The sequence below is a fragment of the Anoplopoma fimbria genome, chromosome 8 (assembly GCF_027596085.1).
Source record: "Anoplopoma fimbria isolate UVic2021 breed Golden Eagle Sablefish chromosome 8, Afim_UVic_2022, whole genome shotgun sequence".
Classification (NCBI taxonomy): Eukaryota; Metazoa; Chordata; class Actinopteri; order Perciformes; family Anoplopomatidae; genus Anoplopoma; species Anoplopoma fimbria.
The window spans coordinates 1,347,353-1,366,931 of NC_072456.1; the positions used below are offsets into that span (position 1 = coordinate 1,347,353).

The 19,579-nt window shown below is 41.4% G+C and overlaps 2 protein-coding genes across 2 annotated transcripts in view; one reads left to right on the top strand and one right to left on the bottom strand.

Moving 5' to 3' along the window:
* Positions 1-19,579, top strand: part of LOC129094309 (uncharacterized) — a 128,342-nt gene that overhangs the window by 84,590 nt on the left and 24,173 nt on the right. The gene's annotated exons all lie outside the window — the stretch shown is intronic.
* Positions 8,284-19,451, bottom strand: lmo4b (LIM domain only 4b). Its single transcript, XM_054602426.1, has 5 exons — positions 18,990-19,451; positions 17,149-17,389; positions 12,364-12,460; positions 11,480-11,635; positions 8,284-9,200 (listed from the first exon to the last, which is right to left on the bottom strand). The coding sequence occupies exons 2-5, from the start codon at positions 17,382-17,384 to the stop codon at positions 9,192-9,194; spliced, it is 498 nt and encodes a 165-aa protein (XP_054458401.1). The 5' UTR covers positions 17,385-17,389; positions 18,990-19,451; the 3' UTR covers positions 8,284-9,191.

Below are 19,579 nucleotides of genomic sequence, written 5' to 3' on the forward strand. Positions count from 1 at the left end.
CTGTGTCATTCTTTAACAATCAATGAAATAATGATGATTAACACGCTGAATAGCCAATACATGAAATTCTTAGAAATTTCTCACATCTTTCTTATTTCTTAGAAAGTACTCGAGTAAAAGGGAGCCCTGAGATCATCGTTGTGGTATGTTTGCGACGCTGCAGGCTCAAAAGGGGCTAAAAATCAATCCGCAGGGTACCCGCTCAGCGCTTCATTTTAGGATGGCTGGTAAACAACAGCATTTGGTGACCTTTTGGAGTTCTTATGGGGGATTTAAACCCCTGCTCAGAGCTGCACCATGCTGGTGGCTCCAGCAGACAGGAGAACGATGTGCGCTGGAACTCAGATGGGACTTTCTTTTCTTTTTTTGAAATAGGCATCACAGGACGCCTGCGTAAAAAACAACAACAACGATATCACACGTTGAGGTCCTCTGAATCACCGGACAGAGCGAGAACCCCCGAGTCTGACGGCGTTTTACGGCTCATCATCCAGAGTCACAGACGGCGTGTAGGAGTCTTTTGTGTGTGTGTGTGTGTGTGTGTGTGTGTGCGTGTGTGAGACAGAAAGAGAGGGGTGGGGGAGTGGAGGCCAACTCTCCACTCTCTGTAGGACTCTGTGTAAGATGCTTTCAACAGCAGAGAAACTGGTTCTGCACTTACTGTGAGAGGAAGCTCTGAGTGTTTAGAGTACTCAGCCCACTTAATGCATTATTATTGTTACTACATTCTTGAGGAGAATGGGGGAAAATGGAACAAGGAATGCTTTTCAAGAGTCAAACCATTGAAAGGGGAGGAAATGTGTGCGTGTGTGTGTGCGTGTGTGTGCGTGTGCGTGTGTGTGTGTGTGTGTGTGTGTGCGCGCGCATGCAGGTTAAACAAGAGTGTTGAGTATCTCATTATTTTTCTATTTATGCTCATTTTTTCAATAGTGTCCCATAAAAGCCATCTGAGCCCAGATGTCATGTTTGTAATATTCTCTAGTGAAATAAACACTAATGCCAATGGAGAGAGAGTGGCTCCCATTCCTTTTGTGTAGTTATTTGTTCAGTGAAAAGGATGAGGCAAACAAACGATTACATTTCTTTATCTTCCGATAGTGGTTCCTGATGTCATTGTGGTATTTTATGGAAGTTCTGTTTAAAAAGAAAGGAAAACTGATATTTCAAATATTTTTTTAAGGAAATCAGAGACAAAGTTTCCTAAGAGAGAATTATTTGTTGCTTCCTTTTTTCACGAAAAAATGCATGTTAACACATTCCCCTTTGAGTAAATGTGGCTTTAAGAAGACGGGAGTCCTGAGGGCGGGAGGTGCTTTGTTTCTCTTGTTGCATTACGAGTGCATTTCCACTGCGAAGGACATCTGAGCGTAAAGTGAGCCTCTTTTCGTCAGAAGGTAGGCCTTTTAACAGTAAAAAGCAAGGCTTTACCGGTGCTCCTTGCACCACAGTTCACAGCATAGATAATGGAGAGGATAGAGTTACCTGCTACTTTAGGCCAAACACGACTGCCAATAATTGCCTTACCAATATTTGCATGTCCCTCTCTGTGTTATTGAACACCCTGCTAAGTAACTGAGCACTTCGGCCCGGGCACTATTTTAGGTTGTTTGCTGATTCCACGGTGGGCTGAAACAAGACAATTATGAAGCACATTTCACACCATTATGGTGTTTTACGGGGCTTCGGGTTTCATTGAAAGCTTGGATTGCGGCCGACTGAATACCACTCTAATGTTCTGTCGTCTACGGATGATTTAGACCTGACTTTTCTCGAAAATAACATGAAAATACTTAATTTATTGTTTGATATGTTAGAGACATATAGTCAACTATTAAAATAACTGAACATTGAAACAGGGAAAGAAAGAGTACCTTTTGTCTTTGGCCAATCAGTAGTGAATACCTTTGTATCATAATATTTTATGAACATTAAAAATTGGGAAAACTGGATTGTGGTGATGAGAAACATCACTTATCCAAGTCTTGTCAAAATCTGATAAATGGTTTATGAGATACAAAGGAACAGACAAAACCCCTTGGACCTAATCAGTGTAATTACAGAAATGCTGGAACGCAATGGTGAGATGCATAATTTTCACAGGTTTTGGCAAAATCTGATCAAGACTGGCCAAGAAAACAGATGGAAGGATGAGCGAAATGATGGAACAAATAAAGAGATGACCATTGACTGATGGTATGGAGGAAGTTCTATTTAAGAAGTACAGGAATTGGCCAAGACAGCATGCATTTATTTTAAATACATCCTAGGAAACATGCAATAAGATAAAATGAACAATTAATCCTGTAAGGTTGCAGGATTGTGAGAATGTATTTAGTATATCATCGAGCAGCTAAGTTAGCTTTAGCTATTTTATAGCTGTTAGCATGACCAACAGGTTTAAAGGCCCCGAAAAATGCATTTTCTCAGTCACGTTCTTCTTGAGAGTGATGGAGTCCGACATGAGATCAACATTTTATGTCAGAGTTCCAACAATTTTGATTAATTTAACCAGATTTTCTGTATTTTGTCATTTCTCTGAGCTTTCCTCACTGATTTGAAGCTTTGTTAGAACAAGTCGATCTCGTATATTGTTTTGTTTTTTACAGTTGTTTGTGTTGCCAGACCAATGTCGGTCACATCTGATAAACCACATCAACACTATCCTGATGACAAGAAGAGATGAGGTTTTTTTTGTGTTAAACTTTTGATAAAGAACAGCTAAGAATATTTAATTCCAAACTTTGATTTAGATTTCAACGTCTTTAGTCATAAATGTTTTATGTTGCAGAAAATATATCTGATTGGAAACCCAAGATTTCCTTTAAAGTTTTATATGATGTTTTTCTTCAGTTTTTCTTCCCCCGATCATGAATGTTTCAATTGAGCTGTTTTATTTTTGTGAAACAATGTTCCTCAAGTTGGCGGACATTGGCTGTGACTCACACATGCAACTAAGTTCACTGAATACCAACTAACTTTTTTTGAATAGTTTTTTAACATTTATTGGTGAGTCACAGTTAGCAGCCGTTTTGCTTTACATCACCTGTTTTTTGGGGGGGTTTTTTGCCTGCACTGAATTATGTTGGAAACTCAAAGAATATTGATCATCGTCCCCTCACAAACTTCTGTATTCAGTCCTCAAGCCTGACAATATTTTGTCATTTGTTGCAGATTTTACTCCTTTGTGGATGAAAAACTGTCAAGACGTTCTTTTCATTCACATCTGGCCATAAAACCAAACAACATTGAATGTGTTTTCTCTAAAACTTTTACCAAAATGCTGCACAATTGCAAGGCTGTAGTTGTAGTTAGTGATGAGAAGACCAGTTCTTTTAGCACGTTTTGTGTCATGCACACGCCAACAGCAAACCAACTTATTCACAACTATAAAAAATATTTCAATGCAATCAAAAATAGTCATAATATATACATTTAAACAAGGTAAGTTTATATATATAAAAAAAGGTTTAACCTGTATTTAGAAACTGCTTGTCATGTGTGAACCTCCCTGCATTTGTTTTTGTTTTTTTAGACTCATCTGATATTGCTCAATTAATAAATGCATATTTTCTCAACAGGGATTTAACTGTAGCCAATCAGATGTCTCCTCCAGGGAGAGACAGTAAGTGTGAATACTGATTGGCATGCGAATGGCACTGCAGTTGCAAGCCTTGGAAAAGCATTAATGCACTTTGCTCAGCTCTCTCTCTATAATTTAATGGTATACCAAACTGACCACGTCTCCTCTGCCATAAAGCGAGCTGAGCAAAGAGAGCTAATGTTTTATTGTCACTGTTTGAACCCAGTGTTGGCGAACATTGGCTAACGTTAGGTACGTTTTACTTTGGTTTGTCAGTTGATATTTGTGTTTGTTAAGTCTGGCTAACTGCCAATAACATTTTCGTTTTAGTGCCAGTAAATGTTCAGGGCAGCAGCACTGGTGGTAAAGTCACAAATATCCCATGGCAAACAGACACATAGCTAAAGGTAGCATTATGAAACGCTAGCTAGCGTTAGCCACCTGTCAATATCAAACTAATACAGGCCGGTCCTGTCTTCACTTACAATATAGTTGTTTGTAATATCGACACTGCAAGCCATGGCACTGATTCCATATGACAACTTGAAAGTGTCAAACTTCACCCACAGGTCTGGACCTATGTCCACCCACTGCATGGTTTTCAAAAATGAAAGAAAAGGTTAAAGGGGCTGAGAGATAAAACCACGGCCACATTAGTACGACGAAATCCTTGATGTAGCGTCTACAAATATGACAGCCATTGCCGACAACAGCTCGCTACGGTAGCTTGGAAAAAAGCGATGTGGCATGGGGCGCTGAATTCGCTGGACGTACTGTTTATCAGACCACAAATTAGATGATAATTATACCCCATGTTCACTTTCACTCATTCAGTGAGTAACAGGGCGCCAACTTCGGAAACTTACAGCTCTAGCAACTTGAATTCAGCTAGCAAAAACCCTAGCACCTTCAACTCCGGAGCGGCCGTCTACTCTCATCCGGCCTGTAGTTTCCTAGCAACGGGGAGCAGAGAACCAGCGCTGACCAGCGGCACAGACACCCGCTCATATTCTGTAACCAGTGTAATGTTGTTTCATCACTAAGCACAAGTCAAATGTTTGGACCACCAAAGCTAACGTTAGCTGTCTGACTTGTTTCCTCCTTTTCCTTTCCAGAGTATGATGTGAGAGTATGTGGGGCGCGCTCGTGTGATTGGTTGAACCACGAGGAGACGTCTGATAGGCTACAGATAATTCCCTGTGGAAATAATTATATTTGTGAATCGCGTGACTTTAGGGGAGTCTCAAAAAACCAACACACAAATGCAGTGAGGCTCACACATGACAAGCAGTTTGTAAATGCAAGTTCAACAATTTGTATATCAATGTAACAACATCCAAGTGTTTCAAACTATTTTAAAGACATAAATCTGAGGATTTCTAATAAATGTATTTAAAACAAGAAATATTTGAGTCTGCATCACAAATATAAATGTGATTTTTTTTTTTGTTCTTTATATGTGGATTTAATATACAATTATAACTATTTTTTGTTATATTGAAAACAGTTTTTTGGAGAGTCATACATATATATATAAAAATCACAAAACACATTTGGGAATCCTTCTGTGCGCATTCATCAATATTGAGACTGATCTGACCCTAATGTGATATTATTCCTGATCATAACTAATATTAAGTATTTTTAAATATTGTCTTTTGAAAAGAAAAATATTAGAATCGTATTGTCTTGTTTTTTTTGTGCCAAGCTGCTGTTCAACTATGAGATTTGTTTCTGTATGTTGATAGTTTTTCAAATGGCTTAATATTCATTAAAGGCTTTTTTTCAGTTCATGAAGTTGGAAGCACTGAGGCCTGTTACACAATTTAAGAAATGTGTTTTAGTCAAAAACACAGCCTGTTCCCAGGTCATAAACCTGGTGCAATAAATGTATCTATAAAAATGTGATGAAGGTTTTATCATAATGCGTCTGGAAGGTGTTACGTTTATTGTTTCTGATACAGTTAATGAAAAGAGAGAAACTAGTTTGTCAGATTTCTGACTAAACTCCTTGGTTTTGAACAGCCTTCCAGAAAGATTTCCCAACCACACTGAGATAAATCAAAAACATGCGGCAGAAATGAAGACATAAACTAATTAGAAATAAATACTAGGTGACTAATCATAAGTAATCCAGTTGTGGTGCATCAGCAGACTCCCCAGTGAGAGCAGGAAGGAGCTGGAGTCGAGGCAAAGTGATTTCCCTCAGGCAGACATGCCATTTAAGTGTGCTCCATTGTTGTGGGTGAGATCCATTAGCCCTCACTCTGGTTTGCCACATCAAAGCAAATTCTCACATATGGATTATGTGTAAATAGTGTTTTTTTTATTTATTTATATAATTTCAGTGAGTCTGGAACTGACCTATATGACTTGTTCAATAACTTGAAAAGGGAAACGTATGAAATGTGTGTGTCACATGTGTGCAGCTTACGTATATTTATCCGCGTATGCCTGTGTGTTTATGCGTGTGTGAGTAAACAGCTTAATGGAACCAAGCGGATTTCATAATGGAAAAGGCCAACGTTAGTGTAGCACGAAATAGTGTTGTTATGATGTGGATTACACTTAAAAGCAAAATCAAACCCAAAATCAACTTAAAGGATAATTCATTTTTTCAAAAATCTGATACTCAAAGGCTTCTTTGGCCTGAGAGTCGTTTAATAATAAGCATGTGAAAGTGGAATGCATGGTCTGGCTCTCTGGTCATCACCTCCCAAGCATCCACCAGGGATGACAACTGTTACATGTTTCATAATTCATACTCGAATCATCCCAAAAGACCTTAAATCAAATCATCAGTTAAGCTAAATGAGGATGATGCCTTTTTTTAAAGCATTTCCCAGTCATCTAAGCATTAATGCCGACTACATTTTGATGATGTTTAAACAGCTATTCCACCAAAATTCCTTTTTTAAGTGGTTCATAGAACCGCCAGCCAAAGCTCCATTTAAATGTCACATGAAAAAGCAATATTATCCCTTGAGATTGTTTCTTTCTGACCATATTGCTTTTGTGCATTCACTACGATATTCAGCTCCAAGTTGCTATCTTAAATTAACTGAATTAAACTGTTGTTTCCTTTAAATTGGCACTGTCGTCTGCTGAGCCTGGCCTTTCTGCACACCTTAACTCTTCATCTGTAACGGCTGTGAGTCAGGCCAGGTGTTGTCTTGGATTGATCTAAATATAAGTCGTTATATTAAATCAGTTCCAGCATCAGCCTTTTATCATCTGAAAAAACTCCTGACTCCTCAAATAAAGACTCTTGTCTAAACAGGATCTTGAAAAGTTAATCCACGCGTTTACCTCCAGCGAGTCGGAAAGCTCTTTGGCAACTGCAACACGTCCAAAATGCTTTCTTTGTACACATGAGCTTTCTAGAACACTGAGGTTCTGCCGGGTCTGCTGTCTGTTCCTCTGGTCCCTGCTTTACTATTTATTGATCATCTCATTTGAATGTGTTAATAAATATAGCAGACATGTTTACTACTCATAGCTAAAAACAAAAAAAAAAAGCTCAGATGTTGCTAATAGCATTAAAGATGGCTCTGTCGTATTACAGTGTCCCTGTAAACCATGACAGTGTCAGTGAGCCAGCATGCACAATACCAGGACTCTGATACTGAAGCAGCTAAATGGAATTCAGCCATCATTCATTGTATGATTTATAACTGTGCTTTTCTTACTGTGACTTGTCAAATTGTCTTCTGTTTAAAAGACTTGTCTGGTCTTCACTTGTCGGACATGAGGACCTATGACTCATATGCAACCTAATAGCTGCTATTTAAGCAAAACAAACATAGATTGCAGATCCACTGTAATTCAAAATACAACTTCTTTGTCGTCCTACATTCACAAACTTTAAAAGATGTGACTCGTGTAGAAACATTTAGGAATGAACCATGTTAGGGGTTATATTGCTGGAGATGGTTTCAGGAGAATTGGCGGTTCAAAACAGATCAGATTCTTCTAGCTTTGCAAAATCTTAGTAGCATTTAAATTCATTTTTTAAACACAAAAGTCAGTTTACTGTTTTGAACGTTTCCTCTTCTATTGGAGCTGATTTAGCATGAAAGTCATTTTCCGTACAGCAGCATTGTTTCAGCCACGGCGGCGGGCTGACGAAGGGGCCCCAGACTCCACAGATAAGCGCATCAGCCATTACCGGGTTCCTCCTTCAGACCTATTAGGTCTTGCAAGGACTTCAAACACCAATTTGTTCTGCAAATAGCCTATTCAATTTGTGCCTGCCAAAGAGAGACACCTCTCTCCCTCTCTGCAGTAATTGAATCTTCAAAGGGACATTTTCCTCTATTTCTGTCAGGTATTAGAGTGATGAATAGCAAGCGGTCATTTGAACAGAAAGAGAGGATACATGTTTATCCATTTTCAGTTAGACACTCATCATGCGCCTTGATGATTGCCGGGCTGGAAATTGAATGGCGGCGCTGCAGGATCTTCAACAGATGATTTCCAATGGTAAGGCAAGACAAGTCGTGCATTGTTATCAGGCTTTTGCACCAAAAGATACATTCTTGGGCACTTTATGAATTGAACTTGTAGTAAGTGTGTGAAGTAGAGTTCTCAACGATAATTACAAACTCAAATTGTAACTTTATAGAGTACAGATTCTGAGGCTTAACAATGAATTTAAAGGAGGCTTTTAAATCTTCAATATTTTTATTAATTAAATACACCATACTGGAGCAAATGTCTCGGAAAATATCACAAATAAATTTCTCTTTCATTCAGCATTTATATGTTGGTGATGATCTCTACATTACTGACTATGAGCAAATTTCTTCGGTTTGCCGGGGTTTAGGTTTCGGGGGGGGGACTGGAGTGCGGAGGGTCGGATGTACTGTAGCCACGCCTGGACAACGACATTTACATGCATACTGTACATACATGGTAGTTTTACAAATACACCAAGAGAGTGTTCATGATTTGTTTTCCACAAAAAAGCCACAGATTTTTTTTTCCTTTTTAAACCCCATCTTTTTTCTATATATACCACCAAAGTAAAAGAAAGACACATTCCCCTTTTGACAACACTTAAAATATATAAAGTGGAAACACCATGTTGTTGGGGAACGAGGATAGAAAAGGAAGAGAGGAAAAATGAAAAGGTCCCAGGTTTTCCCCTAAAAATGTCTTTTAAACAAATATGCAGAGTGGAAAAGCCTGCATCTCTTCAACATCATTAGTCTTTTTTTTCTCTTCCCCTCACTTCAGTCACAACATCCTCTTGTGTTTTATTTCATTTTTCTCTTCCTGAAGAGTCCCCTTGGATTCTGATCGGTCTCCTTCTCCTTCTTTTTTTTATTCCAAGGTCATGGAGTCCTCAGTGTTCCCCGATTCAGGTGCATTAAGTGCAAGTATCCACCCATATTTGGGGAAAAGCCATGGTTGAAAGGCTGAGCGTTGGGTATGGGTCGCAGAAATAAAAGTCAAGTAACTGGTAGGATGGGTAGAGGATTCCTTTTGGGAACGGAGGGCCTGGGAGCACAGCTAAAAGGCCGGGGTGCTGCTGATCCACGCTGTCTCGGGTGACGATGAGTAAGGGCTAAAATGAAGGCACACATCCTGCTTCCTGCACGGCTCCCTCCTAACACACCTGAATAGTGAGAGATAAAAAACATTTTTAGAAATTCTAGTCCATTATTAAGAGTATCAGCTCACAAAGTGCCATAAATGTTTCACCCTGATAAATCCACTTTCCAGCAGCTCCAGTGTTTAATTTATTGATCAGCCAGGCTTTGAAACCCATCTGGTGTCTCATTTACTTTGCATTAACTTAAAAGTGCATCCATGAAGCAGATTCTCTTTGGTATAATTATAACCATGTTCCGACATAACTGCAGGAGGTGTTCAGTCCTGTGAAACCTAAAAAAAAAAAAAAAAAAAAAAAATTGTGTTTTCTTCTTCTTTATGTTTCGAAGAGGCAGTTTACTTTTCCCTTCATCCCTCAAATCACTAGGAGGGCTTCAGTCTATTAGTAATTGCAAACTCCTACTTGGGGGCTAATTAAAGTGACTGACGCTGGGAGGGTCTCGCTCCCCTGGGTCAAAGCAGCTCCGTATGAGGGAGGTAATTTGTCTGTTCTGAACAAAGAGATTAGGGAGAAGCTGGGAAGAAAGCATAATAAATGAGCATCAAATGTCCTGCGCCATGAACGCGGACAGCGCCAATTATGTCACGGCAAAATCGCACATAATCAAAACAATGGTCGGGAGATAACCCCATGTTTGCGTGTGAACGCCTGTGACTGCTTCATTTCCCCCCCGCTGAACCAGCCCGTGTTTCTGTATTCAATCTGCTGTGCTGGTGAGGATACATGAGGTGTATTGATTTTGAGAGTTGTTCTCTCACTGTAAGTCTGTGTTAATTCAGGCCGGGCCGAATTCTGCTAAAGCAAAAAGAAGGTTTTTTCTGTGGCGCAGTGCTTCAGCAGCGGGCTAATTCTCCTTGTCTCACTGGCGGAGATAACAGAAGCATCCTGAGACTGTTCCCACTGAGCGCTGTGTCTCTGTTTATTTAATAATTCTCTCTCTGCTATAATTAAAGCACCAGGGCCAATATTCAGATTGCATTTTAGCATCAATAATTCAGCAGTTTTCACTACAATTGATGTTAGCACATAAATAAACAATGAGGCCCTCATATTTACTACACCAGCCATGCTGCAAGAGACGTTGAGAGGGGTGGGGGGTGGGAGCGAGGACTTAAACAGACATTTAAAATTAAGCTAGATAATGCAACGGCTTTCAATTTAAATGTGAGGAGCTCTTAGAGCTCTAAGAGCTGATTTGTAGAAGTGACAAGCCCTTAAAAGGCCCGTGACGTGGAGGGAGGGAGCGGGGGGCGGGGGGCTTAATGGAGTTCTACCTCTCCTCTACTCACAAAACCACTCAAGGTGAAATGCATGCTCCCAACAATATAATTCCTCTTTCAGTCAGACTCTGACACACTCCAAACACTCCTCTCTCCTCTCCTCTCCTCTCCACCCACTATCTCTCTGTTTGCTGTGTGTGCAGACAAGGTATCAATAAAGCTCCTTGTTGTGAGGCAAAAAATGATCATATCTCCTGCGGGCAGAATGAAGCTATCCTGAAGAATGAAGTTATCCTTCGTATATGATTAGGCCTTCTGTTTTGCTTTCGCTGGAGGCCTCAAGATCAAATCAGGGAAAGCCATGATGACAGCTTCCATGATATACCGGCTGCTGCAGCTCGCTGTCTTGTGTTCAACCTCGGGGCCCCGGATACATATTTTTTTTGGCCTTGGAGTGATAACTTAGCCCAGGTGATCCCAGTCTTGTTGATTCAGTAGTCAAATGTTGTTTTTAAACACTCGGTATTAATGGAAGCATGCGTCAGTCATTTTTTCTGCGAAGCTGGAGGTGTGGCTCGGGACGGCAAATAAATTCAAGATGAGTCAAATATGTATCTGCTCATAACAAAACGAGTGTGAGGACAGCGGTACCAAAAAAAAAAAAGGTTTTGTGCTGACGGTTAATACAGATTTTCCGAGTACGTGTCCTCCAACAAGAATGATGGAAAAATCCATTGGCTGTCTGAAAATAAAATTCATCATCTGCTCTGTAAGATTTAGTATCTGCTTCATGCCCTGCAGTGAAGTCGACGACATCAACGTAAACAGAGTGAAAAATGTTGCCGTGGAAATTACAGATGTTTTTTCTTTTCCCGCTAATGACTCCAGCTGAGTGATGACAAGCTTTTACTGACTTGTCCTTTACTTTGAAGTAATCACGCCACTCTAATACTTTGAAATGAGACCACAAAAAACTCTGGAGCTCACACTCCATTGTCAGGCAGCCCCCGTCGTGTCACCGGTGCATGGGGCGGGCTGTGGGGAGGGTGGCGGGGGCCTTACCTTCTGGTCGGGCAGTAGTGGGTTCGTCTGCAGTGAACTCAAATGGCCGTTGATGAGCGCTGTGGGTCTGTCGTGTTCGCAGAACAGGCTGCCGTTGATGTAGTGGAACCGATCCCCGGGGACGAGCCGGTTCCGGCAGGTGGAACATGTGAAACACTGTTGGGGGGGGCAGAGAGACAACCATTCACAATCATGTCCGAGGACCAGGAGGTAGTGCTCAATACTATAATGTAATAACACCTTTTGAGAAAGCACTTCTGCACAACTGTGTATGCAGGTTTTAGTGCTTGTTGAAGATGGAAAAAACAGGTAAAACTAATCAACAGCAATTTAGGTGGTTTCTTGACTGATTGAGTAACGTTTTGCCAATAAACTGTCAGAAAATAGTGAAGAATGCTCATCGCCTCAGACAATTCTCAGGCATCTCTCACAATCGAGAAGCTGGAGCGAGATCATGTTAGGCAATGGCTGCTTCATTTATTTGTTGATCAGATATCAAAATAGATGGTGATTCAATTTTTGTTGATGTGTTGACTGGAAAATTGTTTTAGCCTTTCAGCAGTACATGTTTTATAGTATAGTATATGATTACTGCCTGGCAACTAAACTTTTCGCTTTAATGTTTTGTTCATCGTTTTTTAAACTCAAGCGCAACTTAAAAACTTTAACTAATCTCATTAGCCCGGCTCTACATAGAAAGTTAGAATCTTCATATTCCAAAACAACAAGCTTTTGAAAATGTACTGTCCACATAAGAAATCTTGATCCAAACATCCATAAAATGATTGATGACCAGATCAATTTAGTTCAACTTTATTTATCCCTATATGGGCCATTGTAAAATAAACACATCGCAGTGCTTCATTGAGGAAACTTGAGTTTACCTTGAGGTGGTACACGTTGCCCTGTGCCCTCATCACCAGTTCACTGGCTGGAATGGACTGACCACAAGCGCTGCAAGCTCCACTGTTTCCAAATAATCTGAGAAAAGTGAAGAAGAAGAAGAAGAAGAAGAAGAAGAAGAAGAAGAAGAAGAAGAAGAAGAAGAAGAAGAAGAAGAAGAAGAGCAAGTGTTACTTTGGAACCACAGTAGGCCTCTTCATAGAGTTAGCCTTGTGTAATGGACTGTGGCATCCACACTTGTTGTGTCTGTTCAGTACGTTCAGTGCTAAACTCACTATCCCCCAGCTCCATTTCTAACTTGAAGGGGAAAAACATACAGGAGGGAATAAACGAGGGGAGGGTAACAGAACGGAGAAATAGAAAATCATCCCAGTATCGACGGAGGAATGAATCCCTCTAGCTCTCTGCCCTCCGCAAGCATCCAGCACTGAAATGGCATATTACTTTTGGTTCACATTTTTTTTGCAACCTAATAATAACTTGGAACATAAGCAATCAGGACCTAAGAGGATTTGATTGTACATCCAGGCGGAGACATAGTGCTTTTGCCATTAGGACTCCTGTGAATGCTCTGTCAGTGCCGTGTTTCCATTAGAAGCCAGTAGCTACTCGCGTTGATATATAATGTGCATGGGTTAACCTTTTCAATCATGGTGTCAACACTTTAGATTTGCTTCTGCTCATCTCTTTCGTCCCTAACCTTCTCTCTCTCTCTGTCTCCCCCCCCCTTCTCTCCCCCTCTGCCTCTTGATAATGAAATGCTTGCTCCAGCTTCCCTTCTATCTTCCTTCTGAGTCCACAATTTAGATTACTTCATCTCGGTGAGCAGCAAACTGAATGAAATTTCGATTTGAGCAGAAAGTAATTTACTGGGATCTGGACCCATTTGTCATCATATCTCACCGGGTGTTTGCTCTATCACTGCACTTTTCCTAAGCAATCAAATAAGACCACGGCATCTGACATGCTCCGCAGAGAAGGGGAGAGAGGGATGGAAAAAAGGAAGGATGGGGGGGGGGGGGGGGGTGAGTGGTTAACATTGGTGTGTGTGCTTCAGATAAAGTTGTTTGGCTCCAAAAAACACAAAAAATTAACAAGAAAAAGAAACAGGGAAAAAGTGCTGTACGAATTACACTTTTTTTTCTGTTCAGACATTCTTGAGGACAATTTTACGAAAAGTATTTTGCAACAAATTCGTGCAGAGACTGAGCGGAGGAAAAAATGCCTCAACCAATCCCAACCATAACCCAAGCAGTTGTTAGATATATTGACGAACAAACAAGCCAGAGCTCTTTCGCAAGGGGACACAGAAATGGCTTTCAATAAGACAGCCTAGGCAGAAGCAAATTTTGTCTTGGCATCATTTGGAAAGGCTCCATCAAAACTCAATTTCAGAAACTAATTAACTGGAGACTGTCGTCACAACACTGCCAATTCTCTGCTTTCACTGGGACGAACACGACAGTGGAAACCAACATATAGGCCCTCGCTTTAAGACTCTTGTGCTTGTGCAATCTGTGGGAGAGGCAAAAAATACACTTTTACCGCAAAGACATATCAAAGCCGGATGAAATTCTAACTTTGCTCAAATTGAAAATATGCTCTTTGTGTTCACGTTGAACTTATTCCCCTAGGAGTTTCCTCTGTGTGAAAGCTTTTGAGAGGTTGTCGAAACAAAGGCAGCAGGGCCCTTTCACCACAGCCTTTTATGTTTCACCACAGTGCGGAACTCATACCAGGTTAATTATTTTATCAGGGGAGAGCTCTTGATAGTATTTGATTTAAGGAGCTGAAGCCTTTAGGTGCTAAATTAAGCTGCTATATCGTTTTGAACTTGGGCTGTAATGGCCTCCTCCGCCGGTGACCTACAGCACTGAGGTGAAGTAGACACCCCCCAGGTCAGTATAATTAAGGCCAAGGGACTCTTTAATTGCAGTGACACATCTGGTTTCAGCTTTTTTTTCTCCTTCCTTCCAAAAAAAGAAAAAAAAAAAAGAATCAGTGGCTCTTTCTTTGCTCCTTGAGGATGGCTTTGTAACAACCAACGCGTTTGATTAAATTAAAACACACAAAAGAAACACATTGGGAGCTGTCTGTTGTCTATATAGGCAGTGACTATTGGATTTCATTTCAGCACTGACTGCCAGGTGAAATATAGCATGGCTTGCTGCTGGGCTGTCTGGTAAATGCAGACCTCATTCACCAAGGCCTTTGAGTAGGGTAAAATTACCCCACAACAATGATTTCTGCAACACAGTCCATTAAAAATGCCTCTCTACATCAGCAGCCAAAGCACCTTAAAAGCACTAGGCCATATTGATACTGAAGCGGGGGCTTTGCATAATGGCAAGAGCTGCATTAGAGAAAGAGGGTGGAGGGGCCGTGGTGGGGTGGGGTGAGGAGATTGCTAGGATGAGGGAGGGCGCGCGTGGATCGGTGTTGTGTATGTGCATGTGTTTTGGGAACAGGGGGGTGGGGAGATGTGTAGGGGTGGGTGGTGGTGGTGGTGGTGGTGGTGGTGGTTGTGGTGGCGGTGGGGGGGATCAGCCAAATTACACTTGGTTAATTCAGAGTAACAGATCTGGCCCCAAGTGAATTGAAGGCCTTGAATTAATTCTGTTATGACAAATCAAGATAAACGTTTCCCCTAAATTGCATGCGATTTAATTAATTTCTGAGATCCCTTTTTTTTTTTTCTCTTCCCTGGCTTAATAGTTCACATTCTCTTGTGCTGTCATAGTGCTTGAGTGGGCAGACTTCAAAGTGATATTAAATAACCAACTATTAGATTTACCTCACACGTTCTATTGGAAAAGTGCCATTTAATTACCTAGGCTTATTCAATTAAGGGGACAGCGTTCTCACTGAATCCAGCAGCCACAAGTAAATTAATTCTCCCTCTACTAGCAGCCCACAGAAATAATATCAGCTCCAGCTTAAAAACAACATGATCCCCCCCCCCCACAGCAAATGCAACTTTGGCTTAAAAGTTCGACATTGGAGCTTTTGGTGGCAGCACTGCATGAAAAACAGGGGATGGTGCTTTGTGTGTGAATATTCCCACTTGATTGATGGGAGATGGGTATCAACCCAGACCAGGCAGTACATCCCATTATAGCTGTGATGTGATGCGTTTCCACTCCTGATCAATCAGATGAGCCTTTTCTTATCAGCTGAATTAATCTCACTCTGGAGCTTAACATGTATGTCGTACGGGCAGCATAGCAGTCTATTACAAAAATGAGTCTGTCCCTTTAAGGAGGGGGGGGGGGGACAGCGTCAAATGGCCTTCGCAATAATCCCTCTTCTCTATCCGTCTTTCTCTCTTGCTCTCTCTCAAAAGCCAATTTGGTTAATTAAATGTTTTGTTTGCAGTGTGGCTCTCATTCATTTCGGACACGTCACTGGGAGCGGATACAAGCCAGGGACCAGATCTCATTAGATAAAACCCATCAGGACTAAAGGAAATGGAGGGGGACTATAATTAAAGCATTTAATTGTGTAGACTCACTGTCAGATGTTTTTTTTCTCTCTCTCCCCCCACGCTCCTATCTTTATCTCTACGGAGATCTCGTGGTTCCATAATATGCGTTTTAGCTCTTCCACCAAGCATGCTCTCATTTCAAGTGGAAAGGTGTATCCACATTCCCCCCCCTCCAATTTTAATTACGTTATAGTCCCATTATGAATGAAGTACCCCATTGACTTCCTCATCCTCTTTTATGAGGTGGGAGTGAAAGCGCACAGGCACACTTTAGATTTTGAATTATCCGCACGGATCTAATAGCAGTGTTGCATGTTTACTGTTGTGCAACTCTGTCCTTAAGATTATTAATGCAAAATAAATTCACTGTACATCAGACACATGGATTTGCATGGATTTTAACTTTTGAAAACAGAGAAATACTACAAAAAAACATGACTTGCGTTGATATAAATGTAAACTAAAGTATCAAAGAATAATAGTCAAAACTGTTCATTGAAAGACTAAAATCAATACCATTTTTATGCACCAGGATGATTTAAGAAAGTATTTGAACTTTCAGTAAACTGTGCCCTGTGCTGTCACATCAGACTGCATTACATTACCAGAATGAGAGTGTCATCAATAAGCTCTGGTTGGGTGTCAGGAACAGCTACTAGAATATTTAAAAAGGCTCTCTTTGCTAATTAAATGGTGCTTTTCTGTTATATAAAAAGAAAAAGTAAAAAAAAAAAGAGAAACTGTGCCTCACATGAACATTGCACACATGTCTTGCAGAGCAAACATAAATGCTACAAGATCACATTTTTTTGTCCTTCAGTTGACCATGAACATCAAACAGGACAGACATGCAGACGGCCTACAGAACAACACTTTTTGCTTTGTGCTTTGTCAACATGCCAGCGTGTTTGACCTCGAACGGGGTAGACCAGGGAGACTTCAACCGGGACACTTTAATAAGCCCCGATGATGTCACTACAATATGAGACACATGTTCTGCAGAAATACACCCGACCTTGTTCATCATTGCATGACTAGCCCCACTTTTGTCTGTTTAGAACTCGATCTAATAATGTTTCTTAATATATTCCAGCACTTTTAAAAGCATCTGATTTCTGAGAAACACAATTCTCCTTAAAAATTCCTGCAAGATGTGAAATGAAACATCCAATTTATAACAGATGCTTCGGATAATCTGTACTAATAATGATCAGTGATAATCTCCTGAAAATGAGCGCTAATCTAAATAACGTGCATATGCATCACAAAGTGCTTTTCTTACCTGATATAGTCGTTTCTACAGAGGATCATGCCGCTTTTTGTGTAGCATGAGGTGCCGATTTCGCCCAGCTGGGCCTGGCAGCAGGAGCACTTGAGGCATCGGCTGTGCCAGTAGCTGTCCATGGTGTAAAGGAGGAAGCGGTCTGCGATTTTTCCCCCGCATCCTGCACACCGCTTCCAGGACAGAGAGCCTGTGCCCACCGGTGGTGGCTGGCTGCTGCCTCCGGGATTCACCATTGTCCCTGAAAACACAACCGCAAGAGATGATGTTAACAGTCTGCTGGGTTGTACATGCCACACCAGAAAGTTGCTGTTCATACTTTTACCAGCAAAGTATTGTTTTGCATACAATTGGGTCAGGACCTGTGATGGTTCAGATCTCTCTACAACAGGGTAATAGGATCATCTATTCCAAACGCTACAGGTGAATTTATGAATGATCAAATAAAAAGAATTCCAGCCCCTTGAACATCTTGTTCCATCAGCGTGGTCCTTGAACGGCTGCAGACTTCAGATCGTACCAAAACACGATAGCTGATCTCATAAAAGGAACAGTTCTGGGTCCTGCTCTGCTACGAGAGAGCTCCGAGTCATTTAGTGAACTAATCTGCCCTTGATCTCCGTCCCATCCCCTCTGCTGTTGCTTCATTGGACCTCTCTCGTGATGAATGTCTGCTAACTGTTAACCCCCGGGAAAAAAGGAACAATTATGCAGCGTGGGCTTTTGTTGAGCTGTCCTAAGAAATTCTAAATAGCACAATACTTCACCACACAATTCCTCACTCTATCGCAGTTTGAATGGCTGGGAGGGTGGTGGTTAGGGACTAAAACACAAAGGAATACTGTTTGAATAGGCTGAAACAGAATTGGCTTTAAAACTGACGTGTGAAACAGTTTGGCTCTCCGGCTCTGTGTTTACCAACAACTTGATGCTTGCAGGCTTAAGACCCGGATCGATGAACTTGCAGCTAAAAAAACCCAATATATAACAGCCCCCTAATAGGACACGTAGAACTGATCTGCCACAAACCTCCTGTAATGACGCTTAAGTGTTCTAATCTAATGCAATGCAGGCATTTGTTTCACCCGCAATATTAATGTGGGTTCTTTCAAATGTAATCCTCTCCAATTTAGCCGAGCAGACTACATGCCTGGATAAAGCCAAATCTTTGTTGAAAGGCAGGTAGGCTAATTAGAGTTGGGGGGGGAGGGAGGGGGTGCACACAGAAAAGCATTCAGTAAGCCCATTAGTGATGGCTCTTAGGGACAAACCACAGCCTACCTTAGTGCTGATTAAATCTAAAGGGAGATGAATCAAAAAGCCGACCTGAAAGTGACTCCCTGGATAAACAAGACGGACCATCGTCAAGTTTCATTCAGAGGAGTTTCTTTTTCTTTTTTCTTTGAGAGATGGAGGGAGGGAGAGGAGGGAGGGAGGGGGTGGCTTTTAACTTAAATGGGCTAACTCAAGTAATTACACGGGCAGAGACCAAGTCATGGAAATAGAATGAGAGAGAGAGAGAGAGAGAGAGAGAGAGAGAGAGAGAGAGAAAAAAAAAAAAAAAACATAGCAGGCAGCCATGTGCTAAAAAAAAAAAAAAAGAAAAAAAAAAAAGAAGAAAGAAAAAGGTCCTGTCTGCTGGCTGCTGCTTTTTAAGTAGAAAATAAAAAAAAGAAATGTATCACGTTGGTGTTATTATAATATAATGAGGAAGAATAACACAAATATCAAATATCACCACCAGCATTCCTCAGAGAACAGACACGACACCAGGCTGTAAAACGAGCTGTAACTAAAACTCATAAAAACATACAACACATTATCATGAACACAACACCTACCTGGTCTGTCTCTGCTCAGAGGAATGGCTGTGAAGTTACCAGGGTAGACAGGTACGCTGCAACAGTCCCAGAAAGTACAGGTAAGCAGCGGATACACGGTCGAGCTCGGTCGGCCTCCGGCTCCGGATGCAGGCTGGAGCAAATGGAGTTATCAGATAGTATTTCCACTGGAGGGTCCCCGGCTGACTGCTGCAGCTTTAGTGTGCTTTATGTCGCTGAAACAAAAGGAGTCCATTGCTAGATGTAGTGACAGGTCTACGCATACCGTGCTGTCATCAGAGAGGGTTAGCAAAGGAAAAAGGGAGAAGAAATAACGAGGTCCTCCGGTGCTCCGGTCCCGTTAGCTGCTGGTTCTACATGTGTCGCTGACAGGAAGAAACCTCCAGTAAAAACCCCTTTTAGCTGCGTGACGAAGGCGCCGCCGCAGCCAATCAGCGTCCAAGGTCCATTAAACAGGAACAACAAATGTAGCCAATCAGAGGAGGGGAGAGATTGAGCTGGGAGGAGGCGGAGGTGGACGGCAGAGACTGTCCGGAGAGGTGCGAGAGAAAACGGACACATGAGAGAGGAGAGGCACCCAGGAACACCCT